General features: G+C 42.8%; 1 protein-coding gene across 3 annotated transcripts in view; it reads left to right on the top strand.

Moving 5' to 3' along the window:
* ELMO1 (engulfment and cell motility 1) overlaps positions 1-16,800 on the top strand; it is a 525,215-nt gene that overhangs the window by 121,806 nt on the left and 386,609 nt on the right. For 2 of the 3 annotated variants that reach the window (XM_073678245.1, XM_073678247.1), the window contains 4 exons: positions 6,693-6,792; positions 7,905-8,056; positions 8,684-8,762; positions 14,270-14,314. In XM_073678245.1, coding sequence (XP_073534346.1) covers positions 6,693-6,792; positions 7,905-8,056; positions 8,684-8,762; positions 14,270-14,314 — 376 coding nt within the window. The remainder of the gene's footprint in view (positions 1-6,692; positions 6,793-7,904; positions 8,057-8,683; positions 8,763-14,269; positions 14,315-16,800) is intronic. The other variant, XM_073678246.1, reaches the window with a different exon arrangement.

Below are 16,800 nucleotides of genomic sequence, written 5' to 3'. Positions count from 1 at the left end.
GAAAACATCCAGCAATCCTCGGAGGAGGTAGGATATGCGCCAAAACGCTGACCTCCTCAGGCCTAGCCGCTACTACATACATGCGCTTGCATTACAACAAAACTAAGCAGATGCTAACTTCTATCATCCTCATCATGCTCCTCACCTTGGCACTCTCAACTCCCCTGATGGAGAAGCCAGGGCCCACCGGAGGAGTCTGATAGTCCGGTGGGCTCGGCCAATGCTGCCCTAAAGCAGGCCAGGCTAAGAAAAGTGTGGGAAAGGTTACCGGTACAAATAGGGGTGGCTGGGGACCGAGTATGGCCACCCGGCCACCCCCTGGAGGCTGGGGAGCAAGCGGGGACACCCGGCCACCAGGCGGCTGGGGACTGAATATGGATACCAGGCCGCCGACACAGCCATGGCGTGGTGGCCAGATTCCACCTCCACATGCCTAAAAGGCCCAATTTAAAGTGCAAGCAAGCAAGCAGTATGGTATTGCAGCCTGGGGGTGGGTGGGTGGCAGGCTGCATACTTGCGCTTGCATTGCAAGGAATGGGAGAGGTACAATTGAACACTGCCCTGGGACAAGGACTTGAATGGGGATAGTTGCAAGTCTGCAACGACAGGTGCAAGGTGGGAGGCATCTTCGCATGTACCATGAACAGGGATTTGCCATGCACACACTACAGCGGAATAGGCTCTCCTTCCCACTAAATGCACTGGGGAGGGCACAGGTAATGTTTTGGTATACGCGTTTAATCTTATGTATAAGGCACACCAGGACAAATAGGGGCGGCTGGGGACTGAGTATGGATGCCTCGCTGCCGAAGCAGCCATGAGGTAGTGGCCAGCTTCGGCCTCCTCTAAACTAAAAGGCCCCATTTCAAGTGCAAGCTAGCAGTATGAATTGCAGTCTGGGGGTGGATGGGTGGCAGGCTGCACACTTACACTTGCATTAAAAGAAAACATAGCAGATGCTAACTTCTGTCATCATCATCATGCTCCTCACCTTGGCACTCTCAACTCCACCGATGGAGAAGTCAGGGCCCACCGGAGGAGTCTGGTTCTCTGGTGGGCTCGTCCAATGCTGCCTAAAGCAGGCCGGGCTAAGAAAAGTGTGTGGGGGGATGTTCCAAGGAGAAATGGGGGCGGCTGGGGACCGTTTATGGACACCCGACTGCCCCCAGGCGGCTGGGGACCGTGTGGACATTCGGCCGCGGGGCGGCTGGGGACTGAGTATGGACACCCGGCCGCCGGGCGGCTGGGGACTGAGTATGAATTCCAGGCCGCCAACACAGCCATGACGTGGTGGCCAGATTCCGCCTTCACATGCCTAAAAGGCCCAATTTCAAGTTCAAGCAAGCAAGCAGTATGGTATTGCAGCCTGGGGGTGGGTGGGTGGGTGGCAGGCTGCATACTTGCGCTTGTATTGCAAGGAATGGGGGAGGTACAATTGAACACTGCCCTGGGACTAGAACTTGCATGGGGATAGTTGCAAGTCTGCATCTTCTGATGCGGCAAGGATCACTTATGATGGGCACACTTTTAGACAGTGACCTGGGAGTCAGAGATGCTTCCAGGGGTCTTCCCCATGCTGTTCCCATGTCTTTTCAGCACTTTATGCATGTGTCACACAGCACATGGCCAGATAAGGTTGTAAAATGTTAAAATGACATTTCCCGGTGAATGCATTTGTCATAGTTGAAAGCAATACAAAAGTGCAAAAACGCATAAAAAATGCTACTTGTGAACATAGCCGAAGGTGTGGAGGAGTATTTTTGTTTTTGGTCATTTATTTTAACTTATACACAAGTCTTTTCCCTGGAAAGGATGTTCCTTAACATATTTCACAGGAAAAAAGTTTCACTTACGTTTTATTATGAGCCTGTAAAAGTGGCTTAATACCTCTGACCACGTTGTTGACAGCAGTGACCTGGGGGTCAGAAATGCTTCCTGGGGCGATCCCCATGCTGTCCCCATGTCATTTGAGCACTGTCACTATCGTTTTGGGCACTTGTTAGGCTTTTAAAAGACTGCCGGGGGTGCCACCGCAAAAAATGCTCGAGTCTCCCATAGACTAACATTGGGCTCGTTGCTTCGGTCGAGCACCCGAGTATCACGGCGAGCTCGGCCCGAGCTTCGAGCACCCGAGCATTTTAGTGCTCGCTCAACACTAATAAATATATATATTCAATTGCACCACATTCGGTGGAGTACATAGAGCATTGATAATGGTTATTGTCTTAAAGAGGACAGTTGAGGCTAGCGCCTTGGTTACAACTTATTATGCAAGTGCTGTCTACACCATTTACCATCATAGACCTTTGTTAGTTCCAGCACTATCTGCGAGAAACATAGAACAAAGTGTGTTCAATATTGCATGTCCTGACACTTATTATTATTATTATTATTATTATTATTATTATTATTATATATTTATATAGCGCCATTGATTCTATGGTGCTGTACATAAGAAGGGGTTACATACAAAATCCAGATATCACTTACCGTAAATGACTAACAATGATAGACTGGTATACATTCTACAGGATGATGGGGATGGTTGAGTAAGGCGCCCGTGGCGGTCGTTTAGTTACCGTGTCCTATAGGGGAACTATCAATCCTATATCTCTATTATTACCATTTAGTTCTACCCCAATCAGTGTAACACATGGAACGACCACAGAACTAAACGAAGTGGTTAATGTCCCTTTAAGGACATTTGGAGTCAGCACCCTATGTCCCAATAAGGACCTTAGATTAATCCAATTCACTCCCCAAATTGGTGGGATATATGGAACCCTGGAAGGGGGTTATTATCATAAAGAGGATGGTTTAGGTTAATATCCTGAAAAGGATGTTTGGACACCCTGCCCCTTGAGGACATTCTCATGTCTGGACTGAATGGGGACTATGGATCTATTTGGTGACACCCAATATGCGTACTATAAGGGCTGTTGGGAGAAGTGCCTAAAAAGGATGTACGATAACCGTGCCCTATTTGAGGATGTTAACCTGATGTACTAATAGTAATTAAGACCATGGATCAATTGAATTTTACCCCAATCGACATGATAAATGGATTAGCGTCCTTAGGGGGACAGTTGGGGATTGTGCCATTGATGTACAGTCACCTTGCCCAGTTCGAGTATATCAACAATATGGTCCCGGTTAGGACCATAAATTGATTGAATTATACCACAGATATATTGAGTGTCGTCCGAAAAACGATGGTTGGAGATGGCCCCTTCAGAAGTACGTTCACTCTTTGTTGAACATCCTACAAAGGACGATTAGCTGAGGCGTCCCAAAAAGAGCCGTTTGGATTAGAGACCTAAATAGGACGTTTTTTTAAACTCACCTTATACAAGCTCCTGAAGCCTTGTGCCCTGGTCCAGATTTTATGGCAGTACTTGAACCTTTAAATTTCCTTATCCAAACATGTTTAATCCTATTGAAATCATCAAGGCATGATGGTAGATTAAAGATATTGTTTAGCATATGTCATAGCAGCAAGACCACCACCAAACTGGAAAACCCCTTTAAGATTTTCTTATTATGTAGTTTGTGTCCTAGTCCAGTTACTTTAATGACTTATTCTTGGCTTTCTAGCGACACCTAGTGTCAGAATTTAAAAATTATTTCACAGTATAAAAAAAACTGAGTTTAGCAAACATTTAGTTTTGCATGTGAATGGGCAAGAACTGTTAAAATATTTTCGTTTAAAGCTACATTAAATAATGAAAAAAAATATTACTTATCTGTTATCTATTCAGTGAGCATTTAGCGGTTTGTGAGGTATGGCACAATAATGGCACTATAAAAGGGAAGCATTTTATGGCACCATTTGGCATAAATGGGAGTTGGTTAAGGGTACAAACACAGATCCTCCAGAGTGAGTGAGAGGGGCTTTGGTGGCCATTGTCTGCGAGTGCTAGTAGAAGCCGTTCTTGGCTGGAGGAACCTCATCATATTGAAAATGTAATTTTCAAAACATGCCCTATAGGTTCCCAATAATAACTATTCACAGCTTGACAATCTGAAGCCATCCTTTTATACTGCACTGTGTACAGTATATTGAGTCATCATTGAATACAGTGTAACTCACATAGCCCCACACACCACACACTCATTCTGTGCACTAAAAGTGGAAAGTCCCAGAAAATTTCTTAATCTTAATTAGTAAATCTTAAAAAAGAAAAAAAAACAACTTTCAAAATGCATCACCCAATGGAGGAAGTGACATATACAGCAGGAGAGGATATAATTGTGAGAATTGCAGAATTAATCAATCAAACCAATAAATAGCTCCCAAAAAGCAATCTGCAAAATATCACATGCACAATAGGATATTTATTTATAGCTATAAGCTCAATCCAGTAACCTTGTATAGTATTGCACAGTGGTGTCTGATAATGGCATAATGAGTGTTCTTCTGTGGGGAAGGTTACACTAATAATGTACATGTAATGTAACGTTGTATAGTAAGGCCGAGGTTCTGTATGTGCCCTGCTGGTATCTCTGGGTACACCCTACAGCCTCGGGAGTGTGGGGAGAGGGGGTTCACACTGCAGCTGAAAAATAATTGTAACACTGCTTTCTTTAGTGTCAGACAATGTTTCATTGCTAGTTGCCAGGGTGCTCAAAATGCGAACCAACAGGAAAGTGTCGTCCTCTTGGGACATGCTGACTCGGGTGTCAGTTGATGTGTCCATACCTGTGAAATTGGCGATTGAATTGATATGCTAATGAGTCTGAAGGACTATGGTAGATCTGAAGCCTCTGACACTCCAGCTCTATTCCCCACCCAGCGCCGCCTCCTCCTGCTTGACTGATGACTCCTTTGCATGAAGTCACACAATATACACACAGCATACAGGCTGGCAGTCAAGCAGGAGGAGGCGGGCTGGGTTGAGAACAGAGCTGGAGTGACAGAGGCTTCAGATCTACAAATATCAATTTAGCCTCATTTGCATAGCAATTAAATCTCTCATTTCTCATGGTATTACTGAACTTGCCCTTGAAAGGGCTACATGCACATGTAAATTGTTTCCTGCTGACAGATTATTTTTAACAAAAATGAGTCTAATCTCCTTTAAAGGGCCTCTGTCAGCAGACTGTTCAAACCTAGCAGAGGCGCTTGGTGCTCCATGGCGGGGCCAGTCATTTATATACCCCTTTCCCCCTGCTTGGTTTCCATCAATCTCCACCCTTCTCTGGCCCTATGAAGTCAGAGCTGTCAATCAAAGAAGAGGAGGGGGGTGTAGATTGAGGGAAACCAAGCAGGTGGGAAGGTGTATATAAATGATTGACCACCATGAAGCACCGACCAGTGGGACTTCGTTTGAGCAGTCTTCCTGTGCTGACAGAGGCCCTTTAAAGGTGTTGTCTAGTACTCGTACATTATTGATCTATCCCTATGTAGGTCTTCAGCACAGGATCGGGGTCGTCTGATACTCAGCACTCCCACCAGTCTCAGCTGATTATGTGCTTCAGCAGAGGCGGTATGTAAGGCATGTACCAAGCAGAATGCCACAGCCCCATACATGGATTAGTGCAGAGTTCTGCCGTTTCTACTATTCACTTGCAGTTTACAAGGTGTCTTGGAAGGTTACGTGTTTCAGAGATAGATTCCCATTCTTCATACCAAGTCACTTATCCCTGAAGCACGTAACGTGCCAAGACATTATGGACAAAGAGTTGATCTGAATAACTTTCTATATCTACCTTTGCATCTGTTGGGTTCTCAAGCATTTTCTTTTACACCAACATTGAATTTAATGAAACTACCCACTGAGGCTCCAAACACTTCCTCGAGGAGTATTTTTCAGTGACCAAGGAGGGTTTAAACCTCTTGACTAGCAGCCCTAAAGGACTGCTGATGAGCTGTGGTTTAATAGCCTTTTTAGAGGGGCCCACCACATTTCAAGTTGGTTCTGTGCACATAGGCAGCCTTTGTTCTTGGTTCTTGATTATCTGGAAACGTGTGTTCCTAAGAATGCTTATTCCCAATAATCGTGCAGTGTAATTGCCCCTTAACGCTTAAATAACTGGTCATAGCCAAACAATATAATGTGTGTAGTGGATGACACTGTACGGTCAGTAGGTACAGTAGCATGGGAATCTGACATTTACTCATTTTAGTTTTCTCTCGCTAAAATAGCTCCCACCCCTTCCTCTGTGAGGTGTTTTTTTCATATTTACAATTAAAGATTTTTTTGAGCTATCTTAGTATCTAGTTTTCTAGTAATAAGTAGAATATATTTAAATACATACAATTTTAATTGATTTAATCTTATTGTGGATTTTGCATTTCTTTATAATTCAGATGTCATAATGTATTTAAAAAAAATGTCAAGTGCTGCCCAAGTCTGCTCCAGTCATAAATCAGTTTAATACATTGTTATTTTGTTGTGGGGAGGGTGATACAGTACATTTTTTTGTAATAAAGGCTATATTTTCTTGAATATTGTATCATCAGATCCATGGACACTGAGAACAATAGCATCCTAGTGGCCTTTACTCCTTTCAAGGACTTCTGATACTTTCTCTGTGGCACATTTCCCGGCCCTTCATGGTTACTATTCATGTCTGCAGCTTATAAAAACCTACAGCTTACCAGCCATACGACTCCTAGTATAATGTCAGACACCACCAAGTCCAACTCAGGGATTTGAAAAATGCTCCTTTTTTATTTATTTTTTTCGCAGTTTTGGAGAAATGCTTTCCTACACATTAACAGCATTCGTTGAGTTAATGGATCATGGTATTGTGTCCTGGGATACATTCTCCATGGCATTTATTAAAAAAGTGAGTATATATCTATAGTTTGATACAGTCACATTGATTTATGTCCTTGGTACATGAGCCCATTAGAGATTTCTGGGGTGGCTTCTGTAATATTGGGGCATTTATTTGGATTATAGTAGAAATGTAATACTAGAGGAGCTTCTCCACCACCGCTACCTCCTTTGGACATGAGGAAGATATAGCACACATGTCGTTCCTTCCAGATTCTGGGGTGCTTTCAGAGTTGTAGCTCCAGGGGAGAGTAATGTTGGAGCCGTGAAGACCTCTATGTAGCAGTAGGGTGGTTTGCAGCCGCTATTAATCTCAGAAACTCAATGCTATATAAATCTTTGTTTCTCACATGTCATGTACAATGCGTGTTGTTCTTCTTATAATTACAGTAAGGTTTGGATAATAAGTTTCTATTCTTGATATTAATCTCAATTATAAAGTATATCATAAAGAGAAGATTAAAATGTACCAAGAAATTCCCCTAGTCTCCCTCACTCAGTGTAACTTGGCTGAAATGGATTTTTACAAATTGGAATATAAAGGGAACCTGTCACCATGTTTTTTTCCATCTAATCTGAGAGTACCATAATGTAGAGACGGGGACCTTGATTTCAGTGATGTGTCACTTACTGGGCTGCTTTCTGTAATTTTGATACAATCACATTTTATCAGGAGGAGATTATCACAAGGGGACTAGTAAATATGCTGCTAGGTAGTCCTCCATATTCATGAGATCTGTATAACCCCGCCCCACCACTGTTTGCCAGCTTTCTGCCTATTCACAGTGCACACAGAAAGCTACCAATCAGTGGTGTGGGAGGTGATTTGCCAAGCTCATCATTCAGAGAATAAAGATTTTATTAAAATTGCAACAGGCACCTCAGTAAGTGGTATAACACTAGAATCAGGGTCTCTGCCCCTACATCATGCTGCTCTCAGATGGGGTAGCAATAACCTGGTGACACTAATAATGCCTTTAATACAGTTCAAATCACTGTAGTCCCTCTTGAACTAAATTTTAATATACAACAGTCTTGCATACAAAGATGGAGTTGCCTTTTACCTTGATCCAAAACCTATACTTATGAAACTATCTTTAAATAAATCTTTCTCGTCCACAGATTGCCAGCTTTGTGAACAAGTCGGGCATGGATGTCTCTATTTTACAGCGATCTCTAGCGATTCTTGAATCCATGGTCCTCAACAGTCATGATCTGTATCAGAAAGTGGCACAGGAAATCTCCATTGGACAGTTAATTCCACATCTTCAAGGGTAAACGAACTACATTAAATACTCATTTTAAAGGCATAAATGTCACAACCCAGTCCATCTATTTCTATCTTTATAGGGAATTTGTCAGGAGCGTCTCACACCCAAAACTATGTGCGCACATAGCTCTTTCAAAGACAAGCGCAGCAATATCTTTACATGGCCAGTCTGTTCTCGCATTACTGAGAAATCAGCGTTCAAATTGATATGAGTTGTCTTTGAAAGAGCTACATGTGCATATATATAGTTTGGGATGTGAAATCTTGCTGACAGATTCCCTTTAAATGGGTTTTTCAACAATTAGTTCCATTGGATTTGCCTTAAAATTTTAATTGGTGGGGTTCTAATCATTGGGATTGATCTGGAGAGAGGAGTTATTTAAAAAAAAATACTTTTCTACAGTATATACTTACTTTAGCTGGAAGGACCCCGTAGACCCTAGCCCTAGCTAGCTCCTTTACTCATATTGCTGTCCTCAATTTCCCCTGAGCCAAAATCTTTTTTTCCCTCTTTTCTCTATCTTGAGGTATGTTTTAAGCAGACAAATATGTCTCTGTTACATCTGTGAACACATCTATTGTAAGCTACCACTTATTGTATTTTTACATTTTATACTTCTTTTGCCTTAAGGACAGATCAAGAGATTCAGACATACGCTATTGCAGTGATCAATGCACTGTTTCTCAAAGCCCCAGATGCAACAAGACAGGTATGTATTTACAGGGACACACAGAGAATTGACTATTTTAGTGGGGCAGGGGGTGAAGAAGATGAATCGTATTTTTGTTTGTCCTTAAACAACCACAGCACTTACGGTAATTAGATGCAACACAGTTTATTGAGAAGATCAGATTACTGTATTTTTCCGACTATAAGACGCACCGGACCATAAGACGCACCTAAGTTTTAGAGGAGGAAAAAAAATAAATAAATTTAAGCAAAAAATGTATTCATGATGCACTTTTAAGGGGAAGGGGATCTTCTGCTGACACTGGTATAGGGATAATATCCCCCAATTCTGACAATGTCCCCTATCCTGGTATATGTGCCCCCCCTTCCTTTTATACGTGGTCTCCATCCCCATCCTGGTATGCCTGGCATCCCTCCATCCTGGTATGCATGGAACCCCTCCATCCTGGTATGCATGGCACCCCTCATCCCTATCCTGGTATAAATGGCACCCCTTATCCCTGTCCTGGTATGCATGGCACCCCTCATCCCTGTCCTGGTATGCATGGCACCCCTCATCCCTATCCTGGTATGCATGGCACCCCTCATCCCTGTCCTGGTATGCATGGCACCCCTAATCCCTATCCTGGTATGCATGGCACCCCTAATCCCTATCCTGGTATGCATGGCACCCCTAATCCCTATCCTGGTATGCATGGCACAGCAATCCCCATCCTGGTATGCATGACACAGCAATCCCCATCCTGGTATGCATGGCACCCCTCCATCCTGGTATGCATGGCACCCCTCATCCCCTTCCTTGTATGCATGGCACCCCTCATCTCCGTCCTTGTATGCATGGCACCCATAATCCCCATCCTGGTATGCATGGCACCCCTAATCCCCATCCTGGTATGCATGGCACCCCTAATCCCCATCCTGGTATGCATGGCACCCCTAATCCCTATCCTGGTATGCATGGCACCTCTAATCCCTATCCTGGTATGCATGGCACCCCTAATCCCTGTCCTGGTATGCATGGCACCCCTCATCTTTATCCTGTTATGTATGGCCCCCTCAGCGTTACCCTGGTATGTATGGTCCCCTCATCCTTATCCTAGTATGCATGGTCATCAGGCTGCACATAAAAAAAAAATAAACACTCATACTCACCTTTCTTCTCTCTCCTCCAGCGCTGCGTCCGGTCCGCCCGCACTTATCTTTCCATGTGAGCCGCGCATGACGTCACTATCATGCGCAGCTCACAAGGAGAGATCAGCTGCCGGAAGTCACTGCTCCCCACGCCGGGACTGTGTGCGCGGGGAGCAGTGACTTCACTCTCCTTCATAGCCGGCACACAGTGTAGCCGCGCTGCGGCTCCTGCTGCTGCTGGGTTATCGCGGCCCAGGGGCGTGGAGAGAGGATGAATATTCATGCCCTTTAACAGCGGGCACAGGCGATTCCGGCAGCAGCAGGAGCCGCAGCGCTGCTACACTGTGTGCCGCTATTAAGGAGCATGAACATTCGGTGCTCCCCACGCCCCATGGACGTGGGGAGCAGTGAATATTCATTTTCTTTAGCAACGGGGACAGTGTAGGCTGCAGCGGGCGGCTGCTGCCTCCTGTGCCCCGCTCCTCCACCGCTACCTCTCCCCCCACACCCCACATATATATACACCCCCCCCAACATTCGGACTATAAGAGGCACCCCCCATTTTCCTCCAAAATTTTGGAGGAAAAAAGGGTGTCTTATAGTCCGAAAAATACGGTAAATAATAGAAAAAAAAGAAAAGATTAATAGTTCCAATACTGATCCAACAAATGAGAAGAATAGAGCAACAGAATACCCTTTCAATGGCTGACTTTGTTTTAACTAAGTGGCTAAAGGGGTTATCTACTACTGGTCATCCTCTGCTTAATCATTTCAGTTCCCTTTATAAAATAAAATCAATGTTTACTCCCCTCCCCAGCGGACACCATTCCAGCAATGTTGACTCTGCTGTTCTGGCAGGTGATATAACATTGTGTTGTATGGCTGCAAACTGCTACAGCCAATTAATAGAAATAGAAATTAAATAGTAAAGGCTGCACCCAGTCAGCGGCTGCTTATTGGTTGCAGCTGTTACGTGATACCGCTGGGGCTAAAAATAATTTTAGCAATTGGCTTTCATTAAAATTTTAGCACAATTTGCCTCCTACAGCCGCTGTATTACACGGTCTATTGCCGCCTGCAGAATGAGTTACCGGGGTCGGCCACATTATCTTTATTTGAACAGATGTGTTGGGGAGGTGATTTTGTGGCACTTCCTATTATATAGGTGTGACCGGTTCTCCTCCTCCTCTTTATTAGTGCAGCTTTCCTCCCAGACTGCACAGCTCTCCGGGCCATACAATGGCTGCTGGTGGAGGAACATGTCACCAGACCTGTCCATTTACTTCCAACAATATCCTATTAAAAATGGAGACTTTGTTTTATAAAAACATCAAAGGCTTGTGAGGTGGTGCAGAGATACACATCCCATGGCTGAACCATACATGGTTTGTACTAAATGACCGTGGTGTACAACATGATTTTTCTGGGTAAAGTTACTCCACTTTTCCATCTACTTATATACAATCCTAAATTTGGATCTGAAAATATCAGCCAAATGGTATAGAAAGATGAAGTTTAAATATAAAGGTGGCCAAGCTAATTGATTAAAGTGCCAAAACAAACTGTCAAGTGCAAAGCAAGAGTATAGAGATAGCATTAGATGATAGAAAAAATGGTCCCAAATATCTTCTGAATACAGTAAAGCATTTCTAGCCACAATATATGTAGCAATACCAACACTCTATTGCCACTTAGTGGTGAAAAATAAATCACACTGTAGATATGCTTCTAAAATAAGTTTATTCCATTGACCTCTCTAATGGCGCAAATGCATCTATTAATGATCTTTAAGCAATAAAATATTAGATGTAAACCCACTTGACCCAAAGTAACAGCACAATTAATGAGCTATACAGACCTTGGTTACAAATATTCTAAAGTGCCAAGTGCAAAAAAATAAATAACATGGACTATAGGTAGATCTCTTATCACATGTGCCGGCCCCTATCTGTCCCTTTCTCTGGCTGCCTCTATGATGAGGAACAGACTTGTGCTTTGGGGCGGGCCTGTGGGCAGGTCTTTTCTTGCTGATCTGGTCTAGAGCACCATGGAAAGACCCTGCCTACAGTACCGCCCCGGAACATGGGCATATCATTAATTCAAAACTGCAAACACTGACTACACGAGAACCACAAGACGCATTTCTTGACATCAGGTATCATATTAATCAGTGCAGCAGCCCCAACATGACAATGCCTGTAGTTTACTTAGCAAAATCCTGCTGACAAGTTCGCTTTAGGGGCTACAAGGTTTGATATGGAGAATTTTATAAGGAAGCCATCATCAGAAAATTACCAATTGTTTAGTTTAGTCAGATTTTTATGTTAAATGTTTTTCTTTTCCTTATACTCCAATTTCTATGGCACCGATTTACAGTATATATAATTTTATGGCCGCGATTCATCACAACTGGCAATGTTAACGTCTGTCTTGATGATGGGGCTTGCTGAAGGTGCGCACCTCTTAATGAATCAGCAACATTTGAAAAGTGGTGTGCAGCGTTTCCTCCAGTCAAGCGTTGGAGTAAGATTTTTGGCTTGAAGGGGTTTTCCCAGTTGATTTTAATCAATAGATCTTGGAATAATAATAAGTTCCACAATTTGATGTGTTTAAATAAAATGTTCCTGTGCGGAGATAATCTTATAAATGTTCACCTGTATAATGTCTGTGTCTGTGTATGGAACATGGTCTGATCATACCACAGCTCCTGGGCAGGGGAAGAAGCAAAAGAGACTATACAGACATTACAGAATGGGAGCACAGCTGATTCTATCTGTGAGGTAAAACATTTCCCTGCCTGTTTTTAAGCAATGTTTTACTTCAAAGAAGGAATCGGCCGCGATCCCCTGCTGTAATGTCTGTATTGTCTTTTGCTTCCCCCCTCCCCAGGAGCTGTGGTATGATCAGACTATGTTCCGTACACGGTCAGACACAACCATTGATGAAAATGAACTTTTGTTTGTGGGAAAACCCCTTTAAGACACGACATAGGTCTTCATGAATTAGATAATCTGTGGCATCAAACCGCAGCTCCGCCCATTTTAGCAGAGATAGGCAAAAGTGCCATGAAAACGTCAAAAGTCACAACATTTATGCCAACTTCGATTGCAAAAAAAAAATTGAGACTTTTCAAAGAGCATTACACTAGAATTCTGGGATAATCGCTTTGATGTATCTGGGCCTTACTTCCTGTTGTTTCAGGAAACAATACATGTGCATTACCTATATTTTTTTTTATCTAAGGTCATTGTGAAGGGAGGGGAGCAGGGTCAGCTGTGACAGCATCTATTCTGATTGGTAGATCCTGTGTTATCAACTGTGTATAGACGTAGGAGTCTAAAAAAGCCCCAGTGGCCAGAATGAAAATAGCAAGATTATTAATTTTGTTTTTGGATAACGATCGTGATGTGAAAAAAACATTGCCAGTTTTTATTTTTTATTATGCAAAAACTTGATTTAAAGAATAGGTCATTTTCTGAATATATCTTCCTTTTAAGTGCTGAATGGACAAAGAAATAAGAGCTTTATTTCCTAGTTTACACGGTTTACATAATTTAAAGGGAAAATTGTAACTGTAAAATACTAAAGACTTTGATTGGTATGCAAAATAATTATCTTTAGATGTGTTGAAATATAAATATATAGAACCTAAGGGTGCTGATATCTTGAGATTGGGTTACCTTTCTTAAAGGGGTTGGTTGTCCGATCTAAATTGATAAGTCTGTATGGAGCGAGGCTGCTGTCGTATAGTGGGTATGGCCTTGCTCTATACACTTGTATAGAGCGAGGCCACTAGATGGCTTCTGCATACTATTCATTTTAAACCGAACAACCCATTTAATACAAGTATAGCAGTAAGTTGTAAATATTTAAATTTTAAATGCATCTAAAGACATTTTTTTAGTGAGTAACCCTTTAAAGGGAATAAGTCAGCAGGCTTTTGCTATGTAATTTGAAGACAGCAGGAGATAGAGGCTGAGACACAGAATTCAGGGATGTGTCACTTGTCAAAGTGCATGCTGTAGTTTACTAACTGTGAAGGATTTATCACTAAAAGATTAACATTGGACTAGTCCAGCAATTAAGAAGCTCACTGTCTATGGACTTTGTACATGTAGAGCCTGGTGTGTTCGGGGTTAGCTTTCTCAGCTCTGCTTCATTCTGAATCTAAAAGCTCTAATTGTGTCAGAACCCTGCACCCAGCAATCTAAGTGATACATCATTGGAATCAGCTTCTCTTTGCCTATATCAGGCTGCACTTAGATGAGGTAGCATAAACCTGCTGATAAATTACCTTTAAATGGATTATTTTTGTGTCATTCCATGGATAAGGCTTGAAATGATAAATACTGCCATGTCTTCCCTTATTGCTGCACTTGGCCGTAACCCTCTCAGTATTACATAGAAGACAGCATTGACATTCTTGATTTTCCTCTGAGTGTGAGTTTCCTAAACATTTAATAATGAATGTTTTATATGCATGCTTGTCCTTGCTACGTGTGTTTTTGTGTTTGTACAATATTTTATTTTAGAATTTTTTATCTTTTCTTGCTTGACAAGATCTGTGATAATTATATTCTTATGGGATTGGAGCGCCATTTTTTTTTTCTGACAAAGCGCTCCAAATCCCCTGCTTTCTATTCCCATTACGCCCCCAAATATGGGGCAACATATAATAATATAATAATAATTTTTATTATTATTATTATTTTTATAATAATCACCTATCCTCTGTTCCCCTGATATACAGTGGTGTGAAAAAGTGTTTGCACCCTTCCTGATTTCTTATTATTTTGCATGTTTGCCACACTTAAATGTTTCAGATCACAAAACAAATTTAAATATTATACAAAGATAACGCAAGTGAACACAAAATGCAGTTTTTAAAAAAAGGTCTTTATTATTAAGGGAAAAAGAAATCCAAACCTACAGGGCCCTGTGTGAAAAAGTGAGTGCCCCCCCTCTTAAAACATAAATTAACTGTTGTTTATCACATCTCTGTGAAGCTCAGTTCAATTTCTCTAGCCACACACAGGCCTGATTACTGTCACACCTGTTCCCAATCAATAAATCACTTACATAGGACCTGCCTGACAAAGTGAAGTAGACCAAAAGATCCTCAAAAGCTAGACATCATGCTGTGATTCCAAAAAAATCAGGAACAAATGAGACACAAAGTACTTGAGATCTATCAGTCTGTAAAAGGCCATTTCTAAAGCTTTGGGACTCCATTGAACCACAATGAGAGCCATTATCCACAAATGGCGAAAACATGGAACAGTGGGGAACCTTCCCAGGAGTGGCCGGCAGACCTCAAATACCCCAAGAGCGCAGCGACTACTCATCCAAGAGGTCACAAAGACTCCACAACAACATCCAAAGAACTGCAGGCCTCACTTGCCTCAGTTAAGGTCAGTGTTCATGACTCCACCATAAGAAAGAGACTGGGCAAAAATGACATGCATGGCAGAGTTCCAAGACAAAAACCACTGCTGAGCAAAAAATATAAAGGCTCGTCTCAGTTTTGCTAGAAAACATCTTGATGATCGCCAAGATTTTGGGGAAAATACTTTGTGGACTGACAAGACAAAAAGTTGAACTTTTTGGAAGGTGTATCTCCCATTACAACTGGCGTAGAAGTAACACAGCATTTCAGAAAAGGAATATCATACCAACAGTGAAATATGGTGGTAGTAGTGTGATGATCTGTGGTTGTTTTGCTGCTTCAGGACCGGGAAGACTTGCTGAGGTAAATGGAACCAGGAATTCTGCTGTCTACCAAAAAATCCTAAAGGAGAATGTCTGGCCTTCTGTTTGTTTCCTGCTGTATAACTGTCACGCAAGGTGTAGGAAAGACTAAGTGAAACACAAGGGGGGAGGGAGCTCAGACTCTAGAGAAAAGGAAGAGTGGAGACCTCCTAGGCTGATCTGATATCATCCTGTCTCCCCTGACAGTCCCTATATTGTTTCCTCACCAATCGCCGCACAATAACCTAGACCCTGTATTTCCCGCTTTGCCCTGAATAGGGAAGGGGGGATGATCATTAGTCGATGCCCACTAACAACTAAAGACAACAAGGAAGACAGACACGGGGGAAAGTAAGCAGTCTGAGTGCTCCAAGCATACACAAGGAAACATGTGAGTATCACTGGTATCTTCCTGCTGCAAAGTGAAACTATTTAAACACCCAGGCCAGGGTGTCCATTAGAGCAGGAAGGAGGTAGCCACTGGGTCCTTGAGTGAAACAGCTAAGAAGGTGTCTGTAATGCCAAACGAAGAGATCTTCTTCAGCCAACTGCAGGGCGACTGTCTGTCATATCTGACACACCCGTGACAGTACCCCCCTCTCTATGAGTGGCCTCCTGACACTCAGGACCAGGTTTCTAAGGATAAGAGGTGTGGAATGAACGAACCAACCTAGGAGCGTTCACCTCTGATGCTGAAACCCACATCCTCTCCTCTGGACCATAACCCTTCCAGTGCACCAAGTATTGTAGAGAATGGCGTTTGAGACGAGAATCCTCGAAATCTGGAACTTCAGATTACCATTAACCATTACTGGGGGTGGCGGCAGAGGTGAGGGCTCAAGATGTTCCACATACTCCTTGAGTAAGGACCTGTGGAAAAAATCGTGGCCCTTAAGAGCGTGAGGAAGCTCAAGACGAAACTCTGCTGGGTTAATGACGGCGGTTATTTTACAGGGACCAATAAACCTAGGTCCCAGCTTCCAAGAAGGAACTTTCAATGTTATATTCCTGGTAGACAACCACACAAAGTCATTCATATCCAGGTCCGGACCTAGCAAGCGTTTTCTGTCAGCCATACGTTTATACCTGTCTTCTATGATCATTACTCAGAACCCCGCGCCACACCGAGGAGAACGACAAAGCAAAACGTTCCTCCTCGGGAACTCCTGAAGCTCCTC

This window comes from Phyllobates terribilis, unplaced genomic scaffold (genome assembly GCF_046119375.1).
Source record: "Phyllobates terribilis strain yellow unplaced genomic scaffold, ASM4611937v1 Scaffold_4__5_contigs__length_816908805, whole genome shotgun sequence".
In the NCBI taxonomy this organism is placed as follows: domain Eukaryota; kingdom Metazoa; phylum Chordata; class Amphibia; order Anura; family Dendrobatidae; genus Phyllobates; species Phyllobates terribilis.
This window is presented reverse-complemented; position numbering and strand designations above follow the sequence as displayed.